General features: G+C 42.0%; 1 protein-coding gene across 1 annotated transcript; it reads left to right on the top strand.

The window, feature by feature from the left end:
• The first annotated feature begins 19 nt into the window (after window positions 1–19).
• Window positions 20–24494, top strand: apool (apolipoprotein O-like). The gene is made up of 10 exons (XM_046320553.1): window positions 20–147; window positions 7346–7450; window positions 7704–7823; window positions 8147–8201; window positions 8289–8387; window positions 8710–8801; window positions 10448–10555; window positions 12372–13188; window positions 13295–13402; window positions 23050–24494. The coding sequence occupies exons 1-9, from the start codon at window positions 136–138 to the stop codon at window positions 13381–13383; spliced, it is 1497 nt and encodes a 498-aa protein (XP_046176509.1). The 5' UTR covers window positions 20–135; the 3' UTR covers window positions 13384–13402; window positions 23050–24494.
• The last annotated feature ends 66 nt before the right edge of the window (window positions 24495–24560 follow it).

Below are 24560 nucleotides of genomic sequence, written 5' to 3'. Positions count from 1 at the left end.
TTACTTTCGAGGTCATACACTGACCAGTAAAATCAATTTAGCGGCAGAAACAGTCTAACAGGATTTAACGCGTTTTCCTATGATAAAGTTGGTTCCTCATCGGCACCGGTAAGACTCTGAGGTGGAGTTACCATCATGGCTGCCACGGTAAGTTTTCTACCATGCAAACCTATCCTAAAACATGTTTACCTCGAGTTTGAGCTGGGACTCTAAGGTCTTTTAAAAAGGTCGAATAATTTACATTTGTGTATTTAGCTATGTGTATAAATTGACCAGAATGGCGTCGTATAAACATGCAGTTTGCTACACGCCCCTTTTAGAACATGTTGTACAAACGCAAATTATTGTGGTAGAACTATGTCCATGTTATAGCTATCTATGAATGTGGAGTTTAAAGTAGATCTAAAATTGTATAGTAATGTAGCCCAGTGTTTCTCTGTATTTCAGGATTAACGTTGAATGTAGGCTACTCTTTTAATATGATTAAAAAAGATTAAGGTGACCTTCGAAATCTCTCCTAAACTTGTTAGCTAGCTTAATTGTATCCATTTAACGTTCATTATTTCACTCTAGAAGATCCTGCTCAACAAGCTCAATGTCTTATCTCTCTGAGGATCACATTAATATTGCATTCTTGGTTTTAAAAAATGCAACCATGATTTAATAAGAAAATACTGTTCTGGTAACTGTAATACTATTCATGACAATTAGGGCTGGGGCTTGCCAGAGACTTCATGATATTATCACGATACTTGGGTGCCGATATGTGTTGCGATTCCAGCTATAGACCTATTTCGATTTCATACTGAGATTTTAATTGTGATTTGATGTTCCAAACATATTGCTCACTATATAACTTCTCTGTAGGGTTTTCAATGGTTAGCTTTTCCTGCGGCTGACTCCATGTGAACTACAATCATGTTGCTGTGTTTTAATTGTTAGAAACTAAAATAATCATCATGTCACTGGTTTGAAACATATAGCCCTTATATCAGTGAGAATTCATCTTTAAAAAAAATATATATTTACATGCATGGCCACGCAGTCATGGGTGAACAGGGAGTACAGGAGAGGGCTGAGAATGCACCCCTGTGGGGCCCCAGTGTTGAGGATCAGTGAGGTGGAGATGTTGTTACCTACCCTCACCACCTAGGGGAGGCCTGTCAGGAAGTCCAGGACCCAGTTGCACAGGGCGGGGTCGAGGCCCAGGGTCTCGAGCTTATTGACGAGTTTGGAGGGTACTATGGTATTAAATGCTGAGTTGTAGTCGATGAACAAATCAAATCAAAGTTGTCACGTGTGCCGAATACAACAGTGAAATGCTTACTTACAGGCTCTAAACAATAGTGCGAAAAAAATGTGTGTGTGTGTGTGTGTAGGTAAGTAAAGAAATAAAACAACAGTAAAAAGACATTTGAAAATAACAGTAGCAAGGCTATATACAGACACTGGTTAGTCAGGCTTATTGAGGTAGTATTTACATGTAGGTATGGTTAAAGTGGCTATGCATATATGATGAACAGAGAGTAGCAGTAGCGTAAAAAGAAGGGTTGGCGGGTGGTGGGACACAATGCAGATAGCCCAGTTAGCCAATGTGCGGGAGCATTGGTTGGTCTGGCCAATTGAGGTAGTATGTACATGAATGTATAGTTAAAGTGACTATGCATATATGATAAACAGAGAGTAGCAGCAGCGTAAAATAGGGGTTGGGAGGAGGCACACAATACAAATAGTCCGGGTAACCTTTTGGTTACCTGTTCAGGAGTCTTATGGCTTGGGGGTAAAAACTGTTAAGTCTTTTTGTCCTAGTCTTGGCACTCCGGTACCGCTTGCCATGCGGTAGAAGAGAGAACAGTCAATGACTGGGGTGGCTGGGGTCTTTGACAATTTTTAGGGCCTTCCTCTGCCTGGTGTAGAGTTCCTGGGTGGCAGGCAGCTTTGCCCCAGTGATGTACTGGGCCGTACGCACTACCCTCTGAAGTAGAGGTCGACCGATTAATCGGAATGGCTGATTTAATTAGAACCGATTTCAAGTTTTCATAACAATCTGTATTTTTGGACCCTGACTTGCCAATAAATATATTTTTTTAAACGTTAAAATGTTTATTTTTACATCTTTATTTAACCTGTCTATGACACAGGTTCCCCCAACATTTCGCTCAAAAGGCAGCGCGGGAAATTCACACATTAACCAATCCAATACAGCAAATGAAAGATAAACATCTTGTTAATCTAACCAGCGTGTCTGATTTTTAAAAATGTTTTACAGCGAAAACACAACATATATTTATGTTAGATCATCACTAAATCAGAAAAAACAGCCAAAGATGGTCACAAAAGCAGAATTAGAGATAAAATGAATCACTAACCTTTGATAATCTTCATCAGATGACACTCATATGACATCATGTTACACAATACATTTATGTTTTGTTCGATAATATGCATATTTATATCCACAAATCTTGGTTTACATTGGCGCCATGTTCAGAAATGGCTCCAAAATATCCGGAGTAATTACAGAGATAACAGAAATACTCATCATAAACCGTTGACGAAAGATACATGTTTTACATATAATTAAAGATACACTGGTTCTTAATGCAACCGCTGTGTCAGATTTTTAAAAAACGTTACGAAAAAAGCATACCATGCAATAATCTGAGACTGCGCTCAGACTTAAATATATTTCTCCGCCATGTTGGAGTCAACAGAAAAACGAAATTACATCATAAATATTCCCTTACCTTTGATGATCTTTCATCAGAATGCAGTGCAAGGAATCCTAGTTCCACAATAAATCGTTGTTTTGTTCGATAATGTCCATTACTAGTGTCCATTTAGCTACTTTTGCGAGCACGATTAGCTCACATGTCCAAAAGCTGGGACCGGTCCAGGTGAACTCGGATGAAAACTTCAATAAGTTATATTCCAGGTCGAATAAACTGGTCAAACTAAGTAGAGAATCAATCTTCAGAATGTTATTATCATATATATTCAATAACGTTACAACCGGAGCATTCGTTTTTGTCTACAGAGTAATGGAATGCAAGGCGATATAATAAGTACTGTGCGTAACCAGGAACTGGCATTCTGCCAGACCAGTGACTCAAATAGCTGTCGGTCCCACATCACACTAGAGGCTTCATTCCACGTTCTACTGACTGTTGACATCTAGTGGTAGGCGTAGGAAGTGCGAACAGATCCATATCTTATTTGGATGTGAATAGGCAATGAGTTGAAAATCAACCAGCCCCAGAATTTCCACTTCCTGTTTGGAAGTTTGCCTGCCCTATGAGTTCTGTTATACTCACAGACATAATTCAAACAGTTTTAGAAACTTCAGTGTTTTCTATCCAATAGTAATAATAATATGCATATATTAGCATCTGGGACAGAGTAGGAGGCAGTTCACTATGGGCACGCAATTCAAAGTGAAAATGCTGCCCCCTATCCCTAAAAGGTTAACTAGGTAAGCTCATTAAGAACACATTCTTATTTTCAATGGCTGCCTAGGAACGGTGGGTTAACTGCCTTGTTCAGGGGCAGAGCGACAGATTTTTACCTTGTCAGCTCGGGGATTTGTTTTTGCAACCTTCCGGTTACTAGTCCAACGCTCTAACCACCTGCCTTACATTGCACTCCACGAGAAGCCTGCGTGGCAGGCTGACTACCTGTTACGCGAGGGCAGAAAGAAGCCAAGGTAAGTTGCTAGCTAGCGTTAAACTTATAAAAAACAATCAATCTTAACATAATCACTAGTTAACTACACATGGTTGATGATATTACTAGTTTATCTAGCGTGTCCTGCGTTGCATATAATCAATGCGGTGCCTGTTAATTTTTCATTGAATCACAGCCTACTTCGACAAACGGGTGATGATTTAACAAGCGCATTTGCGAGAAAAGCACTGTTGTTGCACCAATGTACCTAACCATAAACATCAATGCCTTTCTTTAAAATCAATACACAAGTATATATTTTTAAACCTTGTGTTCCGTGCAAGCAGTATATGCAGCAGTTTGGGCCGCCTGGCTCATTGCGAACTGTGTGAAGTCCATTTATTCCAAACAAAGGCTGTAGTTAATTTGCCAGAATTGTACATAATTATGACATAGCATTGAAGGTTGTACAGTGTAACTACAATATTTAGACTTAGGGATGCCATCCGTTAGATAAAATACAGATCGGTTCCGTATTTCACTGAAAGAATAAACGTTTTGTTTTTCGAAATGATATTTTCTGGATTCGACCATTTTAATGGCCAAAGGCTCGTATTTCTGTGTGTTATTATATTATAATTAAGTCTATGATTAGATAGAGCAGTCTGACTGAGCGATGGTAGGCAGCAGCAGGCTCGTAAGCATTCATTCAAACAGCACTTTCGTGCGTTTTGCCAGCAGCTCTTCGCTGTGCTTCATGCATTGAGCTGTTTATGACTTCAAGCCTATCAACTCCTGAGATTAGGCTGATGTAACCGATGTGAAATGGCTAGCTATTTAGCGTGGTGCGTGCTAATAGCGTTTCAAACGTCACTCGCTCTGAGACTTGGAGTAGTTGTTCCCCTTGCTCTGCATGGGTAACGCTGCTTTGAGGGTGGCTGTTGTCGATGTGTTTCTGGTTCGAGCCCAGGTAGGGGCGAGGAGAGGGACGGAAGCTCTACTGTTACACTGGCAATACTAAAGTGCCTAAGAACATCCAATAGTCAAAGGTATATGAAATACAAATGGCATCGAGAGAAATAGTCCTATAATTCCTATAATAACTACAACCTAAAACTTCTTACCTGGGAATATTGAAGACTCATATGTTAAAAGGAACCACCGGCTTTCATATGTTCTGAGCAAGGAACTTAAACATTAGCATTTTTGCATGGCACATATTGCACTTTTACTTTCTTCTCCAACACTTTGTATTTGAATTATTTAAACATGTTTCATTATTTATTTGAGGCTAAATACCATCGCTCAGTCAGATACTTAGATACTTGTATGCTTGTATGCTCAGTCAGATTATATGCAACGCAGGACACGCTAGATAATATCTAGTAATATCATCAACTGTGTTTAGCTAACTAGTGCTTGATTGTTTGATTGTATTTTCTAAGATAAGTTTAATGCTAGCTAGCAACTTACCTTGGCTTACTGCATTCGCGTAACAGGCAGTCTCCTTGTGGAGTGCAACGAGAGAGAGGCAGGTCGTTATTGCGTTGGACTAGTTAACTATAAGGTTGCAAGATTGAATACCCCGAGCTGACAAGGTGAAAATCTATCGTTTTGCCCCTGAACGAGGCAGTTAACCCACCGTTCCTAGGCCGTCATTGAAAATAAGAATGTGTTCTTAACTGACTTGCCTAGTTAAATAAAGATTAAATAAAGGTGTAAAAAAAAAAACGATTTCCAATTGTTATGAAAACTTGAAATCGACCCTAATTAATCGGTCAACCTCTAGTAGATAATGCGGTCGGCATTTGATTGTGAGGAATTCTAAGTCATGTGAATTAAAGGACTTGAGTTCCTGTATGTTGTTATGATCACACCACGTCTTGTTAATCACAAGGCATACACCCCCGCCCTTCTTCTTACCAGAGAGATGCTTGTTTCTGTTGGCGCGGTGTGTGAAGAAACCAGGTGGCTGTACCGACTCCGATAGCGTGTCTCGAGTGAGCCATGTATCCGTGAAACAAAGAACGTTAGTCTCTGATGTCTCTCTGGAAGGCAACCCTTGCTCGGATTTAGTCTACCTTGTTGTCAAGAGACTGGACATTGGCGAGTAGTAAGCTCGGGAGCAGTGCGCGATGTGCCCGTCTACGGAGCCTGACCAGAAGACCGCTCCATCTGCCCCTTCTGCGGCGCCTTTGTTTTGGGTCGCTGGCTGGAATCCGATCCATTGTCCTGTGTGGTGGGCCAAACAGAGGATCCGTTTCGGGAAAGTCGTACTCCTGGTCGTAATGTTGGGGAGTTGACGTTGCTCTTATGTCCAATAGTTCCTCCCGACTGTATGTAATAAAACCTAAGATTTCCTGGGGTAACAATGTAAGAAATAAACAAAATACTGTATAGTTTCCTAGGAACGCGAAGCGAGGCGGCCATGTAGATCATTTACGCTTACACAGATAGCCTAGATAATTAACATAGGTGGTAGTCCCTGTCTTCTGTACAAGCGCTGTAACATGGAGATATGGCCATAGGGAACACTAACCCTATACAGGTGTGTAGTAAGTGAACCTATTGTTTTGGGGAAATCATTTCTCATTGATATGAAGGATACGTTTCTTATTTCTACAAAACCATACTACAGGCGATGCTTTGGTAACTTTCAGGGCTCTTAATAAAAGTCCCCCGGAAGATGTCGTTGTCAATAGGTGCTAACATGGTGACCACACCGCCCATGTTGTGTGCGCGAGCATTGCAAAATAAATGTACACGTTATTCAATCGTTGCACCCACACTGCTCGCTAGCGTCTGCGTAGCCAGACGCTAAAATAGAATTTGGTTATAGGAGGATTTTAGGAGAATATACCCACGTGGGTGATTGAAAGATGAACTGAGGTCCACACTCCAGTCCAGTTGGTGGTCCAGTTGGTGGTAGTAATGCACCTTAAAATTGGTTGCCAACCGCCATATAAAGTCCGAAGAAGACGACGCCTGAAGGAGGAGAGATTACTAGAAACAAACTTTTACCCTTTTATCTGTGAATTAATTGTTGTAGAGGACCTTGTGCATTTCAGGTAAAATAACAACCCAATGTTTATCTCAGGACAAATGAACTAGCAACAGCAAGCTAGCTGGCTAAATTGCCATAAATGTTTAATGCTTTTCGACCTGTCCCCAAATTAATATAGTTGGTTCAGAGTTTGTTTTGATGTTTCAACCTGTGTGTCCTGATCGCGTCTGGTGTTGGTGGACAAAATCAACATGCATGCATGCACGCAAGTGGTCTGGTCTGCATTATACGGTAGTTAGCGTCTATGAATGGGCCAACTATATGCCTGCTGAAAGAAAACGAGTTTTGATCAGTCAGGGAAATAAAAGTGCTACCTACAGTAGCAAAAAAAATACAAATTGATAATTGGATTCAAATATCGATATATTAATCACTAATGATGATGCAGTATCATAATTTCCATTATAATAATTATCTTTAGTCCTTTTCAACATAATTTACAGTAAAATATTTTCCAATATAGGTCCAAAGTAGGACTGACTGGCACAAAACGGGTGTAAGCCTATATTTTACTGGATTCAACTGTGCTTCATCAATAACTGTTGATGTGAATTTGAGACTGGAAAACCACTTTAGGCCTATCCTGACAAAGGTCTGTGTTTGTGTGTCTCTCTGCAGGTAGTGAAGCTGGCGGTGATCCCAGCAGCAATGGGATTGGCCTCATTTCGAGTTTATGCCATGAGTCAGTACAAAACAGAGACTGTGCTGCTCTCCCCTAGAGAGGTAATCTATGAACCAAGATGTAGAATTTACTCAAGAACAGTTACTTATTTCTATTTCTCGTGTGTTTTTATTATACTTTTACTTTTTTATACATATTTTATATTACTACTGATATTCATAACTACGTTGTTGTGAAAGAGCAAGCAAGAAGGGCATTTCGCTCTACTTGTGCATGTGACAGTGAACTTGAAACCTGATGTATGTGACTATTGCCACCTTTGTTGATCCTATTGATCTATTGTACTGTCCTCAGTTGTCCATCTATGCTCCAGACCCTACAACAATGCACTACATGAATGAGCAGCCTGGAGCTCTGCAGAACGGGCTCGGTGTGGTCCGGGTGGGGCTGCAACCATACGTTACTGCCGTTAAGGTATAGAAACACTAACTGGTTCAAATGGCCTCTTTCACTGGTGACTGACTTGATTGGTTGTGTTGGCTGATGTTGAATATTCATCAATATAAGTTTTTAAGAATGACTTGCAGGAAGTTTTGGAATGGCTCTTTAGTTCAGTTATTGTAAAAATCGACTCTTACTGAGAACTCAAATTTTGTGTTCGATGCCATGAGATCGATAGAAGGTGAGGGACTTTATCAAAATAGCTGCTTTTGTGGTATAACTTATGTAATATCTCAGTTGGTTTGTTTTGCAAACAAGTTGTATTTTGTGCTAATTTCTGACCATTGTTTTTCCAGAATGCTTATACCTCTGTCAAGGTCGGAGCTGTAACAGTCTATACTGCTGGACACGGTGAGGAGTGGGGGAGTTCTGTTGACAAATGAGTAGGTCTGTTCTGCTATCTCTGCAAAACCTTTTTTCCATGTTTATTTTACCTAGATACATATGAGTTCCTGAGAGATCCTTCTCCTGGTTTTATGCCGAGGGTCGGTGTAATCACAGTCTCTGGGTTAGCGGGTCTGATCCTGGCAAGGAAAGGTAATGAGTTGCTGCATTAAAGATATTGCGGGAAGTCCGCTGTTCAGGAGGATGTGACATTACAGATAGTTCAGAAATAAATGTGTTGTGTAAAACTGATGATTGTCTCTGATAGAATAGGGCATTGTGTCTGATCATTCTATATCTATGCAATGTACAGAACGTTTCACATCACTGAATACGGCCCAGATTATTGACCATTATTATAGATGATCTGAAATGTACACATTGCAGTAAAATGTCTGAAAAAGCATGTTGCCAAATGTCTCTTTGGTAATCATGTTCCACTATGTACAGTAGCTGACTGGTTATTTCTCTGCAGGGTCACGTCTGATGAGGCTGGGGGTTCCTCTGGGTATGGCCACTGTAGGCACTTCCGTGTGCTACCCCACTCAGACAGTGGGTGTTGTAAAGGTATAGTAATTCCACAGATTAATGTACAGGGACACTTTTGCCCCAGCTTCCTTTTGAGTGTCACTAAGATATTTTTACTCACTATTATATAAATATAATGAGATCCAATACTTTAGACTGTTTAGACACCTTTTGTATTATTGCACAATATCGTTTTTTAAAATGCAGATGTCAAGTTTAAGTCGGAAGCTTACATACACTTAGGTTGGCGTCATTAAAACTAGTTTTTCAACCACTCTTTCTTGTAAACAAACTATAGTTTTGGCATGTCGGTTAGGCCATCTACTTTGTGCGTGACACAAGTAATTTTTCAATTGTTTACAGACAGATTATTTCACTTATAATTCACTGTATCACAATTCCAGTGGGTCAGAAGTTTACATACACTAAGTTGACTGTGCCTTTTAAACAGCTTGGTAAATTCCAGAAAATGATGTCATGGCTTTAGAAGCTTCTGATAGGCTAATTGACCTCATTTGAGTCAATTGGAGGTGTACCTGTGGATGTATTTCAAGACCTACCTTCAAACTCAGTGCCTCTTTGCTTGACATCATGGGAAAATCTAAAGAAATCAGCCAAGACCTCAGAAGAACAATTGCAGACCTCCACAAGTCTGGTTCATCCTTGGGAGCAATTTCCAAACGCCTGAAGGTACCACGTTCATCTGTACAAACAATAGTACGCAAGTATAAACACCGCTCAGCAAGGAAGAAGCCACTGCTCCAAAACGGCCATAAAAAACCCAGACTACGTTTTGCAACTGCACATGGGGATGAAAATTGTACTTTTTGGAGAAATGTCCTCTGGTCTGATGAAACAAAAATAGAACTGTTTGGCCATAATGACCATCGTTATGTTTGGAGGAAAAAGGGGGAGGCTTACAAGCCGAAGAACACCATCCAAACCGTGAAGCACGGGGGTGGCAGCATCATGTTGTGGGGGTGCTTTGCTGCTGGAGGGACTGGTGCACTTCACAAAATAGATGACATCATGATGGAGGAAAATTACGTGGATATATTGAAGCAACATCTCAAGACATCAGTCAGGAAGTTAAAGCTTGGTCGCAAATGGGTCTTCCAAATGGCTTTAGGACAAAAAAATCTAGATATTGGAGTGACCATCACAAAGCCCTGACCTCAATCCCACAGAAATTTTGTGGGCAAAACTGAAAAAGCATGTGTGAGCAAGGAGGCCTACAAACCTGACTCAGTTCCACCAGCTCTGTCAGGTAGGAATGGGCCAAAATTCACCCAACTTATCGTGGGAAGCTTGTGGAAGGCTACCCAAAACAGTTAAACAGTTTAAAGACAATGCTACCAAATACTAATTGAGTGTGTGTTAACTTCTGACCCACTGGGAAGCTGAAATAAATCATTCTCTACTTTTATTCTGACATTTCACATTCTTAAAATAAAGTGGTCATCCTAACTGACCTAAGACAGGGAATTTTTACTACGATTAAGTGTCAGGAATTATGAAGGCCAAATACATTTAAACTCAGTTAAGGTGCATGTAAACGTCTGACTTCAACTGTATGTACATTTTTGTAACATCCATGTGCATATGAGCTAAAATTGTAGCTGAAACTTGTGGATTCCCTGTGTTATGCCATAGGTGCCTAACAATGTGTTTCTGTTCTTCTGCAGATCACGGGGCAGAAGATGTATGCAGCAAGCCAGTACACTACATCATCTATGGCATCCATATTTAAATCAAAGCCCAAAGAAGTAACCCCCCCAACTGTCAGTCTTGAGGTACAACAGACTATTGACATAACTGATGCTTTTTTCATCTAGTCTGTTCTTATATTTAAATGGTTTTCACTGTGGAAAACTTGAGTACCAGCGTTCTAGCTACAGTGGGGAGAACAAGTATTTGATACACTGCCAATTTTGCAGGTTTTCCTACTTACAAAGCATGTAGAGGTCTGTAATTTTTATCATAGGGTCTCTTCAACTGTGAGAGACAGAATCTCAAACAAAAATCCAGAAAATCACATTGTATGATTTTTAAGTAATTAATTTGCATTTTATTGCATGACATAAGTATTTGATACATCAGAAAAGCAGAACTTAATACTTGGTACAGAAACCTTTGTTTGCAATTACAGAGATCATACGTTTCCTGTAGTTCTTGACCAGGTTTGCACACACTGCAGCAGGGATTTTGGCCCACTCCTCCATACAGACCATCTCCAGATCCTTCAGGTTTCGGGGCTGTCGCTGGGCAATACAGACTTTTAGCTCCCTCAAAAGATGTTCTATTGGGTTCAGGTCTGGAGACTGGCTAGGCCACTCCAGGACCTTGATGCTTCTTACGGAGCCACTCCTTAGTTGCCCTGGCTGTGTGTTTCGGGTCGTTGTCATGCTGGAAGATCCAGCCACGACCCATCTTCAATGCTCTTACTGAGGGAAGGAGGTTGTTGGCCAAGATCTCGCAATACATGGCCCCATCCATCCTCCCTTCAATACGGTGCAGTCATCCTGTCCCCTTTGCAGAAAAGCATCCCCAAAGAATGATGTTTCCACCTCCATGCTTCACGGTTGGGATGGTGTTCTTGGGGTTGTACTCATCCTTCTTCTTCCTCCAAACACGGCGAGTGGAGTTTAGACCAAAAAGCTCTATTTTTGTCTCATCAGACCACATGACCACCTCCCATTCCTCCTCTGGATCATCCAGATGGTCATTGGCAAACTTCAGATGGGCCTGGACATGCGCTGGCTTGAGCAGGGGGACCTTGCGTGCACTGCAGGATTTGAATCCATGATGGCGTAGTGTGTTACTAATGGTTTTCTTTGAGACTGTGGTCCCAGCTCTCTTCAGGTCATTGACCAGGTCCTGCCGTGTAGTTCTGGGCTGTTCCCTCACTTTCCTCATGCTCATTGATGCCCCACGAGGTGAGATCTTGCATGGAGCCCTAGACCGAGGGTGAATTGACAGTCATCTTGGACTTTTTCTAATAATTGCACCAACAGTTGTTGCCTTTTCACCAAGCTGCTTGCCTATTGTCCTGTAGCCCATCCCAGCCTTGTGCAGGCCTACAATTTTATCCCTGATGTCCTTACACAGCTCTCTGGTCTTGGCCATTGTGGAGAGGTTGGAGTCTGTTTGATTGAGTGTGTCGACAGGTGTCTTTTATACAGGTAACGAGTTCAAACAGGTGCAGTTAATACAGGTAATGAGTGGAGCTTCTTAAAGAAAAACTAATAGGTCTGTGAGAGCTGGAATTCTTACTGGTTGGTAGGTGATCAAATACTTATGTCATGCAATAAGATGCAAATGAATTACTTAAAAATCAGACAATGTGATTTTCTGGATTTTTGTTTTAGATTCCGTCTCTCACAGTTGAAGTGTACCTATGATAAAAATGACAGACCTCTACATTCTTTGTAAGTAGGAAAACCCGCAAAATCGGCAGTGTATCAATTACTTGTTCTCCCCACTGTAGGTCAATGATTTATAGATCTAACAAACTGTTTAAAGCTCTCTCAAGAGTTGAAAACTTGAGTTTGAACAGCATTTTTTATGGATTAAACAGAACTTGACCAACGTTTTCCTGTTTACAAGCAGCAAGCCGCCCAAGCTACCATCCCTGAACCAGAAGTATCAGAGGCAAAGACCCTCCCTGAAGCTGAATCATCTGAACCAGCCACGCCTGCTGTTGACAAGGCTTCCCCCACTGAACCTAGTTCTGCCTCAGGCCCCGTAGAAGGTGCTCCATCTGTGGTCGAACCTGCCCCTCAGTCCACCACAGAGGTGGCCCCTGCAGAGGGTTCTATTGACACTGAGCCTACTGCAGCTGAACCTGAGGCAGTCACAGTGGTGGAGCAAGAGGCTGTTCAGACGGCCCTTGTGCCTGCCCCTGCACCTCCTGTTGAGGAAGCTGCTGAAGAGATTCCTGCACCTGCCCCTGTTGAGGCTGTCCCTGTACCTCCCCCAGCAGCGGAAGTTATTCCTCTCCCACCTCCTGCTGAAGAGACAGAGCTTCCACCCCCTGCACCTGTTGAGGATGCTGTTCCTTCACCCCCTGCACCTGTTGAGGCTGCTGCTCCTTCACCCCCTGCACCTGTTGAGGAGGATGCTGCTCCTTCACCCCCTGCACCTGTTGAGGAGGATGCTGCTCCTTCACCCCCTGCACCTGTTGAGGAGGATGCTGCTCCTTCACCCCCTGCACCTGTTGAGGAGAATGCTGCTCCTTCACCCCCTGCACCTGTTGAGGAGGATGCTGCTCCTTCACCCCCGGTAGCAGAAGAGGCTGCCCCTGCACCTATAGAGGGGGTTGCTGACCCACCTCCTGTAGCTGAAGAGACTGCACCTGCTCCTGTTGACGAGGCTACTCCTCCAGCTACAACAGAGGAGCCATCTGGGATTGTAACAAAAACTGCTGGTGAGTCACACAAATCAATGTGAAGCAGTAGAGGCTAAATAGTTGGCTTAATCTTCTTTATCAGATATTGATGTCCACTATAAAATTATATTTTTTGTAATTCCAGGGAAACTCAAATTTGCACCAGACCCTAAGTTAATTGACCTTGGCCAGGCCAACCCTGAGGATGCGGACCTGTACAGCACGCGTGGATGAAGAATGACAGGAGGAGAAGGTGGGGGATATGTGGGAGGGAGGGGAAGGTTAAGGGTAATCTCCAGAAATTAAAAAATAATAAAGCAACACTTTTTTTAGGTGCCTATTTCTCTCTTTACCTCGGTGATAGGGAACAGTTAGTCCTATACAGGCTGTGTCCCGATTATCCACCCTTCTCCCCAAGTGTGCAATTGCATACTACCGGTCATGGATTTAACAATTTGTATCCATGTCAGGGAAGAGGATTGAGAATCAGGTTGCAGGTTGCAGTGTTTGAATTTTGACCTCTGGAGTCATCTGTTTCTTTGCATGGCCTGCAGTTTACATGTAGACACCCACAGGGAACAGGGTGCAGGTCATCATCTGCATCCACAGGCACAAACGGACATCTTTACACCCTACTTCCAGAGCCACTACACAAGGTTTACTTACCAATACTTACTCAGTGGTCAGTTCATTATGCACACTCTAGTACTGGGTCGGACCACCCTTTGTCTCCAGAACAGCCTGAATTGTTTGGGGTTTGGACACGTTGCTCAGTTGGTATCAAGGGACCTAACGTGTGCCAGTAAAACATTCCCCACTCCATTACACCACCGCCGACACCAGGCAGGTTGGGGCCATAGACTCATGCCGTTTGCGCCAAATCCTGACTCTTCCAGCAGCATGACGTGACAGGAACCGGATTTCGCAGGACCAGGCAATGTTTTTCCGCTCTTCAATTGTCCAGTGTTGGTGATCGCGTGCTCACTGGAGCCGCTTCTTATTAGCTGAGATGGGTTGAACCCGGTGTGGTCGTCTGCTGCAATAGCCCATCTGTGACCAGGACTGACGAGATGCAGTTCTGCACACCACTGTTGTACGTTGTCGTTATTTGCCTGTTTGTGGCCCGCCTGGTAGCTTGCACTATTCATGCCATTCTCCTTCAACCTCTCATCAACGAGCTGTTTTCATCCACAGGACTGATGTGGGTGATTGTTTTTTGTTTGTCGCAACATTCTCGGTAAACCTTAGACACTGTAATTTGTGAAAAGCCCAGGAGATCGGCTGTTTCTGAGATATTGGAATCATACCATGCTCAAAGTCACTTAGGTAACTCGTTTTGCCCATTCTAACGTTCAATCGAACAGTAACTGATCGCTTCACTGCCTGTTTTATATAGCGAGCCATGGCCACGTGACTCAGTCTTGCCTGTAAGAGCGGACCATTTTCGTGAACTGGATGGTGTAAACTGGTCACAGAATGTAGATTTATTTGTGGAGCTCGTTAAAACACTGTTATACTGTGAAAGAAGTTACTCAAACAAATTCCGTTACTAACCAAACTGGACCATTTATACAATAAGAATTCATAATAGGCATTTTCTTTTTACTAGGGACTTGTCATTTACCTTCTCCTATTAGTCAGGTCAGTCCATGCAAATATTTTCCATGTGGCATTTTGTCAAGTGAGCTGTTCTAAAACGCATTCATATTTTTATAGCATTTGTAAGACCTTGTAGAACTGGAGTTGAACCTTTTTCATTTCTAAAAACCCAACGTATATGGATGTGTGCAGTTCTTGCGCAAGATGGACACTTCCCAACATGCCCACATACTAGAGGCACCTGGAGGACATGTTATGGACTGACTGGTTTGATACACTACAAGGCCAAAAGTGGATTTGGCTATTTCAGCCACACCGGTTGTTGACAGGTGCATAAAATTGAGCACACAGCCGTGCAATCTCCATAGCCAAACATTGGCAGTAGAATGGCCTTACTTAAGAGCTCAGTGACTTTCAAAATAGCACCCTCATAGGATGCCACCTTTCCAACAAGTCAGTCCGTCAAATCTCTGCCATGCTAGAGCTGCCCCGGTCAACTGTAAGTGCTGTTATTGTGAAGTGGAAATGTCTAGGAGCAACAACGTCTCAGCCGCCAAGTGCTAGGCCACACAAGCTCAGAGAACGGGATCGCCGAGTGCTGAAGCGCGTAGCCCGTAATAATCACCTGTCTACCGAGTTTCAAACTGCCTCTGGAAGTAACATCAGCACAAGAACTGTTAGTTGGAAGCTTAATGAAATGGGTTTCCATGGCTGAGCAGCTGTATACATGCGCAATGCCAGCGTCAGCTGGAGTGGTGTAAAGCTTGCCTCCATTGAACTCTGGAGCAGGACCACCACTTGGCGGCTGAGACCTTGTTGCTCCTAGACATTTCCACTTCACAATAACATCACTTACAGTTGACCGGGGCAGCTCTAGCATGGCAGAGATTTGACGTTCTCAGGAGTGATTAATCACACTTCACCATCTGGCAGTCCCACGGACAAATTTGGATTTGGCGAATGCCAGGAGAACGCTACCTGCCCCGATGCATAGTGCCAACTGTAAAGTTTGGTGGAGGAGGAATAATGGTCTAGGGCTGTTTTTTATGGTTCGGGCTAGGCCCCTTAGTTCCAGTGAAAAGAAAAATCTTAATGCTCCAACATACAATGACATTCTAGACATTTCTGTGCCTCCAAATTTGTGGCACCAGTTTGGGGAAGGCCCTTTCCTGTTTCAGCATGACAATTCCCCCGTGCACAAAGCGAGATCCATACAGAAATAGTTTGTTGAGATCGGTGTGGAAGAACTTGACTGGCCTGCACAGAGCCCTGACTTCAACCACGTCAAACACCTTTGGGATGAATTAGAATGCAGACTGTGAGCCAGGCCTAATTGCCCAACATCTTGTGGCTGAATGGAAGCAAGTCCCTACATCAATTTTCCAACATTAGTGGAAAGACTTCCCAGAAGAGTGTAGGCTGTTTTGACTGCAAAGGGGACCATCTCCATATGAATGATTTTGGAATGAGATGTTCGACAAGCAGGTGTCCGCATACCTTTGGTAATGTAGTCTATGTGTGTTGGAATCATTTGAATGATGTCCTAGTACTTGATGTCAGTTTGAAAATACTTTTTTTTTTTTAATAGAGCTATCAATGTAATTTCATATTTTTGGGGGTATTTTTCAGATAGGAGAACATATTTTACAATTTAACATGTTTTAACACTTCCCTGAATTCAGCTGTTGGATATCAATCTTCACCATGATAAAGTTTTATTTTGGTCATTAGAATAACCAAATATGGAATAAAGGCATTTTTCTCAATCTCCACTCTCCTCACTTTTTAATCCGAGCAGTGAAACCGTGCAAATGGAAAAGTGTTGTGATAGTCATGCAAAGATGTGATTTAAGAGGAGTATTTGGTATGAAACACTAGAGGGCGACAGTGTTTGCCATTCAGGCAAAACCAGCATTTTTATGAACCATGTCCATGTTTAGAGGAAGTGGTTTAAAATGAAGAAAAATAGGGGTATGGAAAGGAGAGACATTTTGATTTTCTTTCATATCAAAACATTTATGCAGTAGTAGGCCTACTGAATACTAATTTGACTGGTCATTGGGACTTGATAGACTGCAGTGAGTGTGCCTTCATAGCCTGTGTTTCATTATCGTTGGCTCCATGGCGTATTCCAGGCGAGCCTCCATTTTAATTGGTCTCTGAAGCTGATACCCTCCCAGATACACCACCCATAAACACAGCATGAAGGTTGCTTATGGAATGTGACCCTGGTCTGACCCTGGCCAGTCTGAGGCACTAGGAACTGGAATATTAGACCCTGGTAAACGAGATCCCCTTTCCTGGTTTTGATTATTGCAACATGTTCAACACGTAGTAACGTGCTATATACTCCAATGCCAGAATGGCCAAAGAGAATCTTATGTTAACGTTCCCTTTAACTGCTTATGTATCAATTACTTTGAGGGTACTTATGAATATTGAGGAAAACAGTGGTGTTTTGATCTCTGTAGGGGATTGGTTCCCTGGTCTGCAATGCGTCACCGTTTTGTAAAGCCAGGAAATCTCCAATGATTTATGATTTTTGTATTTTTATGGAAATCTCAAGATTGCTTAAACATTCCCAAGTACTTCCATCCAACTGGGTCTATACTCACAGGGGAGATATCTGTTTCTCTTGGATAGCAGTGAGGCTCACAGTTCACACGTGAAGATTCTACAGGAATTTACTTGTGCCCCTTAACTCTTTTACAAGATTTTAAAAAAATACAATGGGAAGATTGTGATGACGAGTGGTAGCTGTTACAAACAATGATGCATTATAAAGTATTTAAAGGTCTATTTTCTATCATTTCCTAGTCTGACATTACATGAAAACATGTGAATAGCTGCCAACTGAGTATAGTTTGAGGACAGCAGGTCTATCTAAAGACTCTTAGGCCTTAGTCATTGCCAGATTCTCCCAATGGACATTAACATGTGAGAACGGATGAAGTTACCTCTATCCTAATTCTTTCTGACATTTATCTATACGTAGCTTCAGATGAGTCGGTGTCATTTCCATAGTAACAGGACATTCCTCCTCTTTCTGAGCCACCACTGGGTTCACAGTACATGGAGAAAAAGCATTTGTCTTCCCTTTGACATCGTGTCACAGTTTTATCGCTCCCCAGGCTCTTGCTCCCCCATATTTGCATCCTGTGCCTTTTCTGGTCCCACAGTCATGTTCCCTTTTTTTTCTCCCGGATACAGGCACATTCTCAGGGGCATTTTCCTCCTCACCCCATGTTGGAGAAACTCACATCCACATGGGTCTTTGACTGTAGGCTGTTGATGTGGATACACTGTAAAATTGATTTTGTTTCGGGTAGTGCAAGTGCAAATCTCTTTTCATACATGCAGTCATGCATCGTGGACTGTTGTCACACACGATAACTGATGTGTGTTTTCCCTTGGCTCCATCAGTCACTCTCATTATATGAGAGATAAGACAGTCGGTTAGCTTTGGGTGTCATGGCTAAGGTTTCCCACAGCTACTGCAGTGAACTCTTCCAGTTAATTAAGGAAGCTGTGAAATGTATCTATCTGACTGTTTGGACATGCGTATGCTAAATATTTGTATAAGCGAACCTGTAGCTGAGTGGGGGGTTGACACAAGATAGTTTAGTAATCCATGGATGTCACTCTTTTTTTTCAGCCCTTTAATGTAATTCAGCCGTCAAACTAAATCTAATACAGGCTTTTATAGAAAGGTTACAAGATTGAATCCCCGAGCTGACAAGGTAAAAATCTGTTGTTCTGCCCCTGAACAAGGCAGTTAACCCACTGTTCCTAGGCAGTCATTGTAAATAAGAATTTGTTTTTAACGGACTTTCCTAGTTAAATAAAGGTAAAATACATTTAAATAGTAAATTATTGAATTACATAATCTGTATATGACACACAGCTACACCATTTCCATTATTAGCACATTGTTTTTCAGGGCTATGAAATGTTTGAATAGGACATAGAGGACACACAATTTGTATCTTTCACAGTCAGTGGTACATATTCTCAACTCTCTGGTGAAATTAGTCCAAACAGACATGTTCTTGTGGGCTATTTGTGTGTTGCTCTTTGCAAGAGGTTACGAGAAGAGAGTTTGACCTGTAAGCATCACTGTGTTTAGAACAAACACTGATTCTCACCCAGCTCCTCATTGGACAATGAACCTCGGCCAGATTGCCCCATTAATTTCAGCATACTCTATTGAATGGGGCCCCTCCAGATGCAGGGGGTAAAAACTGCTGCTCTCCCTAAATGTGAGAAACAACCAGGAATCTCCTTCTCCGCCCTCCCCATCTTAATCCAATACAGACATGTGGTGGATTATGCAAGTACTGGACATGCTGTGTTTTCCCATGTTTCAGTGCTGCCAAAATATGCTCTGAGAGCCTAAGTGGTGAGTTACAACCCACGGTCTACATGGTTTTAAATCTGAACCTGAGAACCTCCAAACCCCTCAGGTCATTCTGTCCAACAGGGCATAGGGGGAGGAAGGAACAGTCTTGAGACTCTTTGCTGGTTACTATGAACCATGTAATTGATACAGTATGCTCTGGTTGATATTAGTGCTACATTATTTATCCATACTATTTGTCTTATGTTTCAAATGGGAACAGTAATATTGATATAATTTCTGTTGAGGTCAGGGCTCTGTGCAGCCCAGTCAAGTTCTTCCACACTGATCTTGACAAACCATTTCTGTATGGACCTCGCTTTGTCCATGGGGGAATTGTCATGCTGAGACAGGGAAGAGCCTTCCCCAAACTGTTGCCACAAAGTTGGAAGCACAGAATCGTCTACAATGTCATTGTATGATGTAGTGTTAAGATTTCCCTTCACTGGAACTAAGGGACCTAGCCAGAACAATGAAAAACAGCCCCAGGACATTATTCCTCCGCCAACAAACCTTACAGTTTACACTATGCATTCGGGCATTTAGCTTTCTCCTGGCATCTGCCAAACCTAGATTTGTTTGTTGACGCTCCTGACAAACAGTTATCGTGCTGACAATGCTTCCAAAGGCAGTTTGTCACACTGTGGTGAGTGTTGCAACCGAGGACAGATGATCTTTACGCGCTTCAGCACTGGGCTGGTCCCGTTCTGTGAGCTTGTGTGGCCTAGCAATTCGCGGCTGAGCCATTGTTGCTTCCAGACGTTTCCACTTCACAATAACAGCACAGTTGACCGGGGCAGCTCTTGAAATTTGACGAACCAACTTGTTGGAAAGGTGTAAACCCAGTTCCTACCTTTGAATATATATAAATAGATTTTATCAAACAAAACTATGCTACATTTTTATCTCTGGAACCCTCAGGATGACAAACCAGAGCAAGATTACTGAATGTAAGTACTTCAGATGGGAATGTATCAAACCAGTTGCTGTGATAGTTTTTTGTTGTTGTCATAAATACAATGCTTTTAATAATAAATATTTAGGACTAACTTATTCCTTGCCACCCATTCTGAAACGGTCAAACCTCTACGGGATTGGTCCCCCCCCCCGTGCGACGGATGAGCAAATGTGCACTAATGTGATTAGCATGACTTTTTTTTTTTTTTTTTTAACCAGGTAGGCTAGTTGAGAACAAGTTCTCATTTGCAACTGCGACCTGGCCAAAATAAAGCATAGCAGTGTGAACAGACAACAGAGTTACACATGGAGTAAACAATTAACAAGTCAATAACACAGTAGAAAAAAAATGGGCAGTCTATATACAATGTGTGCAAAAGGCATGAGGAGGTAGGCGAATAATACAATTTTGCAGATTAACACTGGAGTGATAAATGATCAGATGGTCATGTACAGGTAGAGATATTGGTGTGCAAAAGAGCAGAAAAGTAAATAAATTAAAAACAGTATGGGGATGAGGTAGGTGAAAATGGGTGGGCTATTTACCAATAGACTATGTACCGCTGCAGCGATCGGTTAGCTGCTAGGATAGCTGATGTTTGAAGTTGGTGAGGGAGATAAAAGTCTCCAACTTCAGCGATTTTTGCAGTTCGTTCCAGTCACAGGCAGCAGAGTACTGGAACGAAAGGCGGCCAAATGAGGTGTTGGCTTTAGGGATGATCAGTGAGATACACCTGCTGGAGCGCGTGCTACGGATGGGTGTTGCCATCGTGACCAGTGAACTGAGATAAGGCGGAGCTTTACCTGGCATGGACTTGTAGATGACCTGGAGCCAGTGGGTCTGGCGACGAATATGTAGCGAGGGCCAGCCGACTAGAGCATACAAGTCGCAGTGGTGGGTGGTATAAGGTGCTTTAGTGACAAAACGGATGGCACTGTGATAGACTGCATCCAGTTTGCTGAGTAGATTGTTGGAAGCCATTTTGTAGATGACATCGCCGAAGTCGAGGATCGGTAGGATAGTCAGTTTTACTAGGGTAAGCTTGGCGGTGTGAGTGAAGGAGGCTTTGTTGCGGAATAGAAAGCCGACTCTTGATTTGATTTTCGATTGGAGATGTTTGATGTGAGTCTGGAAGGAGAGTTTGCAGTCTAGCCAGACACCTAGGTACTTATAGGTGTCCACATATTCAAGGTTGGAACCATCCAGGGTGGTGATGCTAGTCGGGCATGCGGGTGCAGGCAGCGATCGGTTGAAAAGCATGCATTTGGTTTTACTCGCGTTTAAGAGCAGTTGGAGGCCACGGAAGGAGTGCTGTATGGCATTGAAGCTCGTTTGGAGGTTAGATAGCACAGTGTCCAATGACGGGCCAAAAGTATATAGAATGGTGTCGTCTGCATAGAGGTGGATCAGGGAATCGCCCGCAGCAAGAGCAACATCATTGATATATACAGAGAAAAGAGTCGGCCCGAGAATTGAACCCTGTGGCACCCCCATAGAGACTGCCAGAGGACTGGACAGCATGCCCTCCGATTTGACACACTGAACTCTGTCTGCAAAGTAATTGGTGAACCAGGCAAGGCAGTCATCCGAAAAACCGAGGCTATTGAGTCTGCCGATAAGAATATGGTGATTGACAGAGTCGAAAGCCTTGGCGAGGTCGATGAAGACGGCTGCACAGTACTGTCTTTTATCGATGGCGGTTGAAAGTAATACAAACATTTCCCAGGACATAGACATGTCTTATGGGAGAAAGCTTAAATTCTTGTTAATCTAACTGCACTGGCCAATTTACAGTAGCTATTACAGTGAAAAAATACAATGATATTGTTTGAGGAGAGTGCACGGTTATGTACTTGAAAATGTATCAATAAACAAACTAATTAGGCACATTTGGGCAGACTTGATACAACATTTTGAACAGTAATGCAATGGTTAATTGGATCAGTCTCATCCATATATTATTCCAATTCCAGTAGTGATTCCGATTTTTATAGTACGCATATATATATATATATATATATGTGCGTACTATCGTGCTCCACACTCTTATGCGCCGAGTGCATTCTTCAACCACATTCTCTTGCGTACGTTCTTGTGAGGACGAGAGTGTGGAGGATGCATAAAACAATACATTTGAGAAGCACTCGCACTCCCCATACTTTATTACCTCACGCTTCACCTCCCATTCACTGAACCTTCTTCCAGCCAGGACAATGGCAACAATGGATGAAACAAGATTTACACAAAGCACATTTTTTACTTCATAATTATCAGCTAGATATGTGAATCGTAATAATTTAGCTAGCCAGCTAGTTAAACAGGCACAAATTACATAAAGCTAATGTTATGCAGGGTAGGCAGGTAAACATGCCAAATAAATACATTCTGTGTTAATTTAATGTATCAACGTAGTCAGGCAACATATGATATAGGCAACACTTTTTATTCCAAAGTCGAAGTGTATTTTCTCTCGCTACAGTTTAAAAAATGGCTGCCATTGATTTCAAGAAATGTTGCGTCATTTTTTACGTGGTTGCATCATATTTCTTTGCATGATTTCTGTTGAAGCTTGCATCGATGCATGCTTCAAAATACATACAAACAGAGTACGCATTTGAGAAGTGCTCTCCATGCTCCGTTTCGCCTACTTTGATTTGGACTTATACTCCAACTCTCCCGTGCTCCAATTTGCGTGTTCTGAGCACGGTAGTATGCATTTTGAGAAACACCCCGAAACAGACTGTGGAGAATGATGCACTCCCAGATACACATGCTCTATTTTCATTTAATCTATGATGTACTAAATGCCTTGCTAAAAATCAATGTAAAAAAATCCTCAGAGGCTGATTCTCTTGACCCCTTCTTACTGCAGCTTTCTGCCATTACTTATTGCAGAATCATTAACCTATATTTTAATTTGGCAATTGTTTCTGGTGTTATCCCTAAGATCTGGAAAGCAGCACGTCCTCCCTCTACACAAAGGAGAAGATCCTTTTGACTTAGAAAACTACCCTCCAATTTCCAAGTTCTCACCTTTCCAAAGTTTTAGAATCCCTGGCCAACTCTCAGCTAAGAACTTGTTTTACTTCTCATTCTATTTTAAATGTGCAACAATCTGGTTTTAGACCGTTTCAGCTGCTACGCTTGTTTTATAGCATGTGTTAAATTGTTTCTAGATGATGTGTTAAATTGCTTAGATCATAAAAACCATTGTGCTGCCTTATTTATAGACCTTTCCAAGGCCTTCGACATTACATTCTCATTCAAAGGGTGATTGAAATATTTCTGGATCAGGCTTCTTGCTAGTGGTTTGAGAATTACCTGTCAGATAGGACACAATGCCTGATTTCTGATGGTGTCAAGTTTAGTTTAACTAAAGGTGTACTGCAGAGGTCTGTATTGGGACCTGTTCTTTTGACTATTTATATAAATAATATTGGTCTATCAGTTAAAACTTTATGCAGACGACACTGTTATGTATGCCATTGCCCCAACTGTTGACAAGGCTATGTTAGAGCTGCAATCTGTTGCCTTTCAGAAGGCCCTGGTTGGTTTAAAATGTGTACTTAATGCAGGCAAAACTAAATATACTGTATGTTGTTCTCTAATTCTTGCAAAATGTTTCTAATGAACTACATATTTATTCATTGGATGGTACTTCCATAGATCGGGTTCCCGCCTATAAATATCTGGGCATTTGTATTGACAAAGATTTAATGTTTAAAAAACATACGGATGAGCAAGTTAAAAGCTCTCCCTAAATAACAGGTAGCAGATTGTATAGTCATCTTTCCTGACAGTTCTTCACAATGGTGACACCATTTACCAGATTGCAGCAGTTACTATTCTTAAGCTTTGGATGTCGTCTACCATAGCGCCCTTCACTTTATCACAGATGACATTTTTAATACTCACTACTGCATCCTGTATCAAAAAGTTCTCTGGTCCTCATTAAAGTCCCGTATATCACTTCATTATTCCCTTTTCGTTTGCAAAGCTCTACTACACAAGCTTCTGATCTACCTAAATTTGGTGTTAAAATGGAAATACCAAACCAGTTCACAAGGTTGGCAAACTCTTGAGGTTCCTCGGTTCTACACCGAACTATGTAAATCCAATTTTTATTTTTAAAGCACCTCTGCTGGAACCAACTACAAAATCCATCAGAATTGGATGTTCTTGTGCCGCTGAGGCAATTAAAAATATTGATTGGGGACCATACTGAGCAATGTAATTGTTTTTCTTGAATATTTGTGTTGTGCTGTATTTTACTTGTTTTTATATTATAGTTGATTTTTGAGTTTCTTATTCAATTGTATATGCAGGGTTCCCTTGTGAAAGAGACCCTTGTCTCAATGGTGACTCCCTGCTTTAATAAAGGTTAAAAAAGTGCGTCTTTCGCGAATTCTAATTAAAGGTACACCAAATTTAAAGGGATGGCTTTAGATAAATGTATTG

This window comes from Oncorhynchus gorbuscha, linkage group LG02, assembly GCF_021184085.1.
Source record: "Oncorhynchus gorbuscha isolate QuinsamMale2020 ecotype Even-year linkage group LG02, OgorEven_v1.0, whole genome shotgun sequence".
Lineage (NCBI taxonomy): Eukaryota > Metazoa > Chordata > Actinopteri > Salmoniformes > Salmonidae > Oncorhynchus > Oncorhynchus gorbuscha.
This window is presented reverse-complemented; position numbering and strand designations above follow the sequence as displayed.

Bases quoted from the DNA above. Each gene is read 5' to 3' on its own strand.
- apool (XM_046320553.1), top strand. The intron at 8,802-10,447 runs GTATAGTAATTC...GTTCTTCTGCAG, and splicing joins AGACAGTGGGTGTTGTAAAG to ATCACGGGGCAGAAGATGTA. The intron at 10,556-12,371 runs GTACAACAGACT...GTTTACAAGCAG, and splicing joins CCCCAACTGTCAGTCTTGAG to CAAGCCGCCCAAGCTACCAT.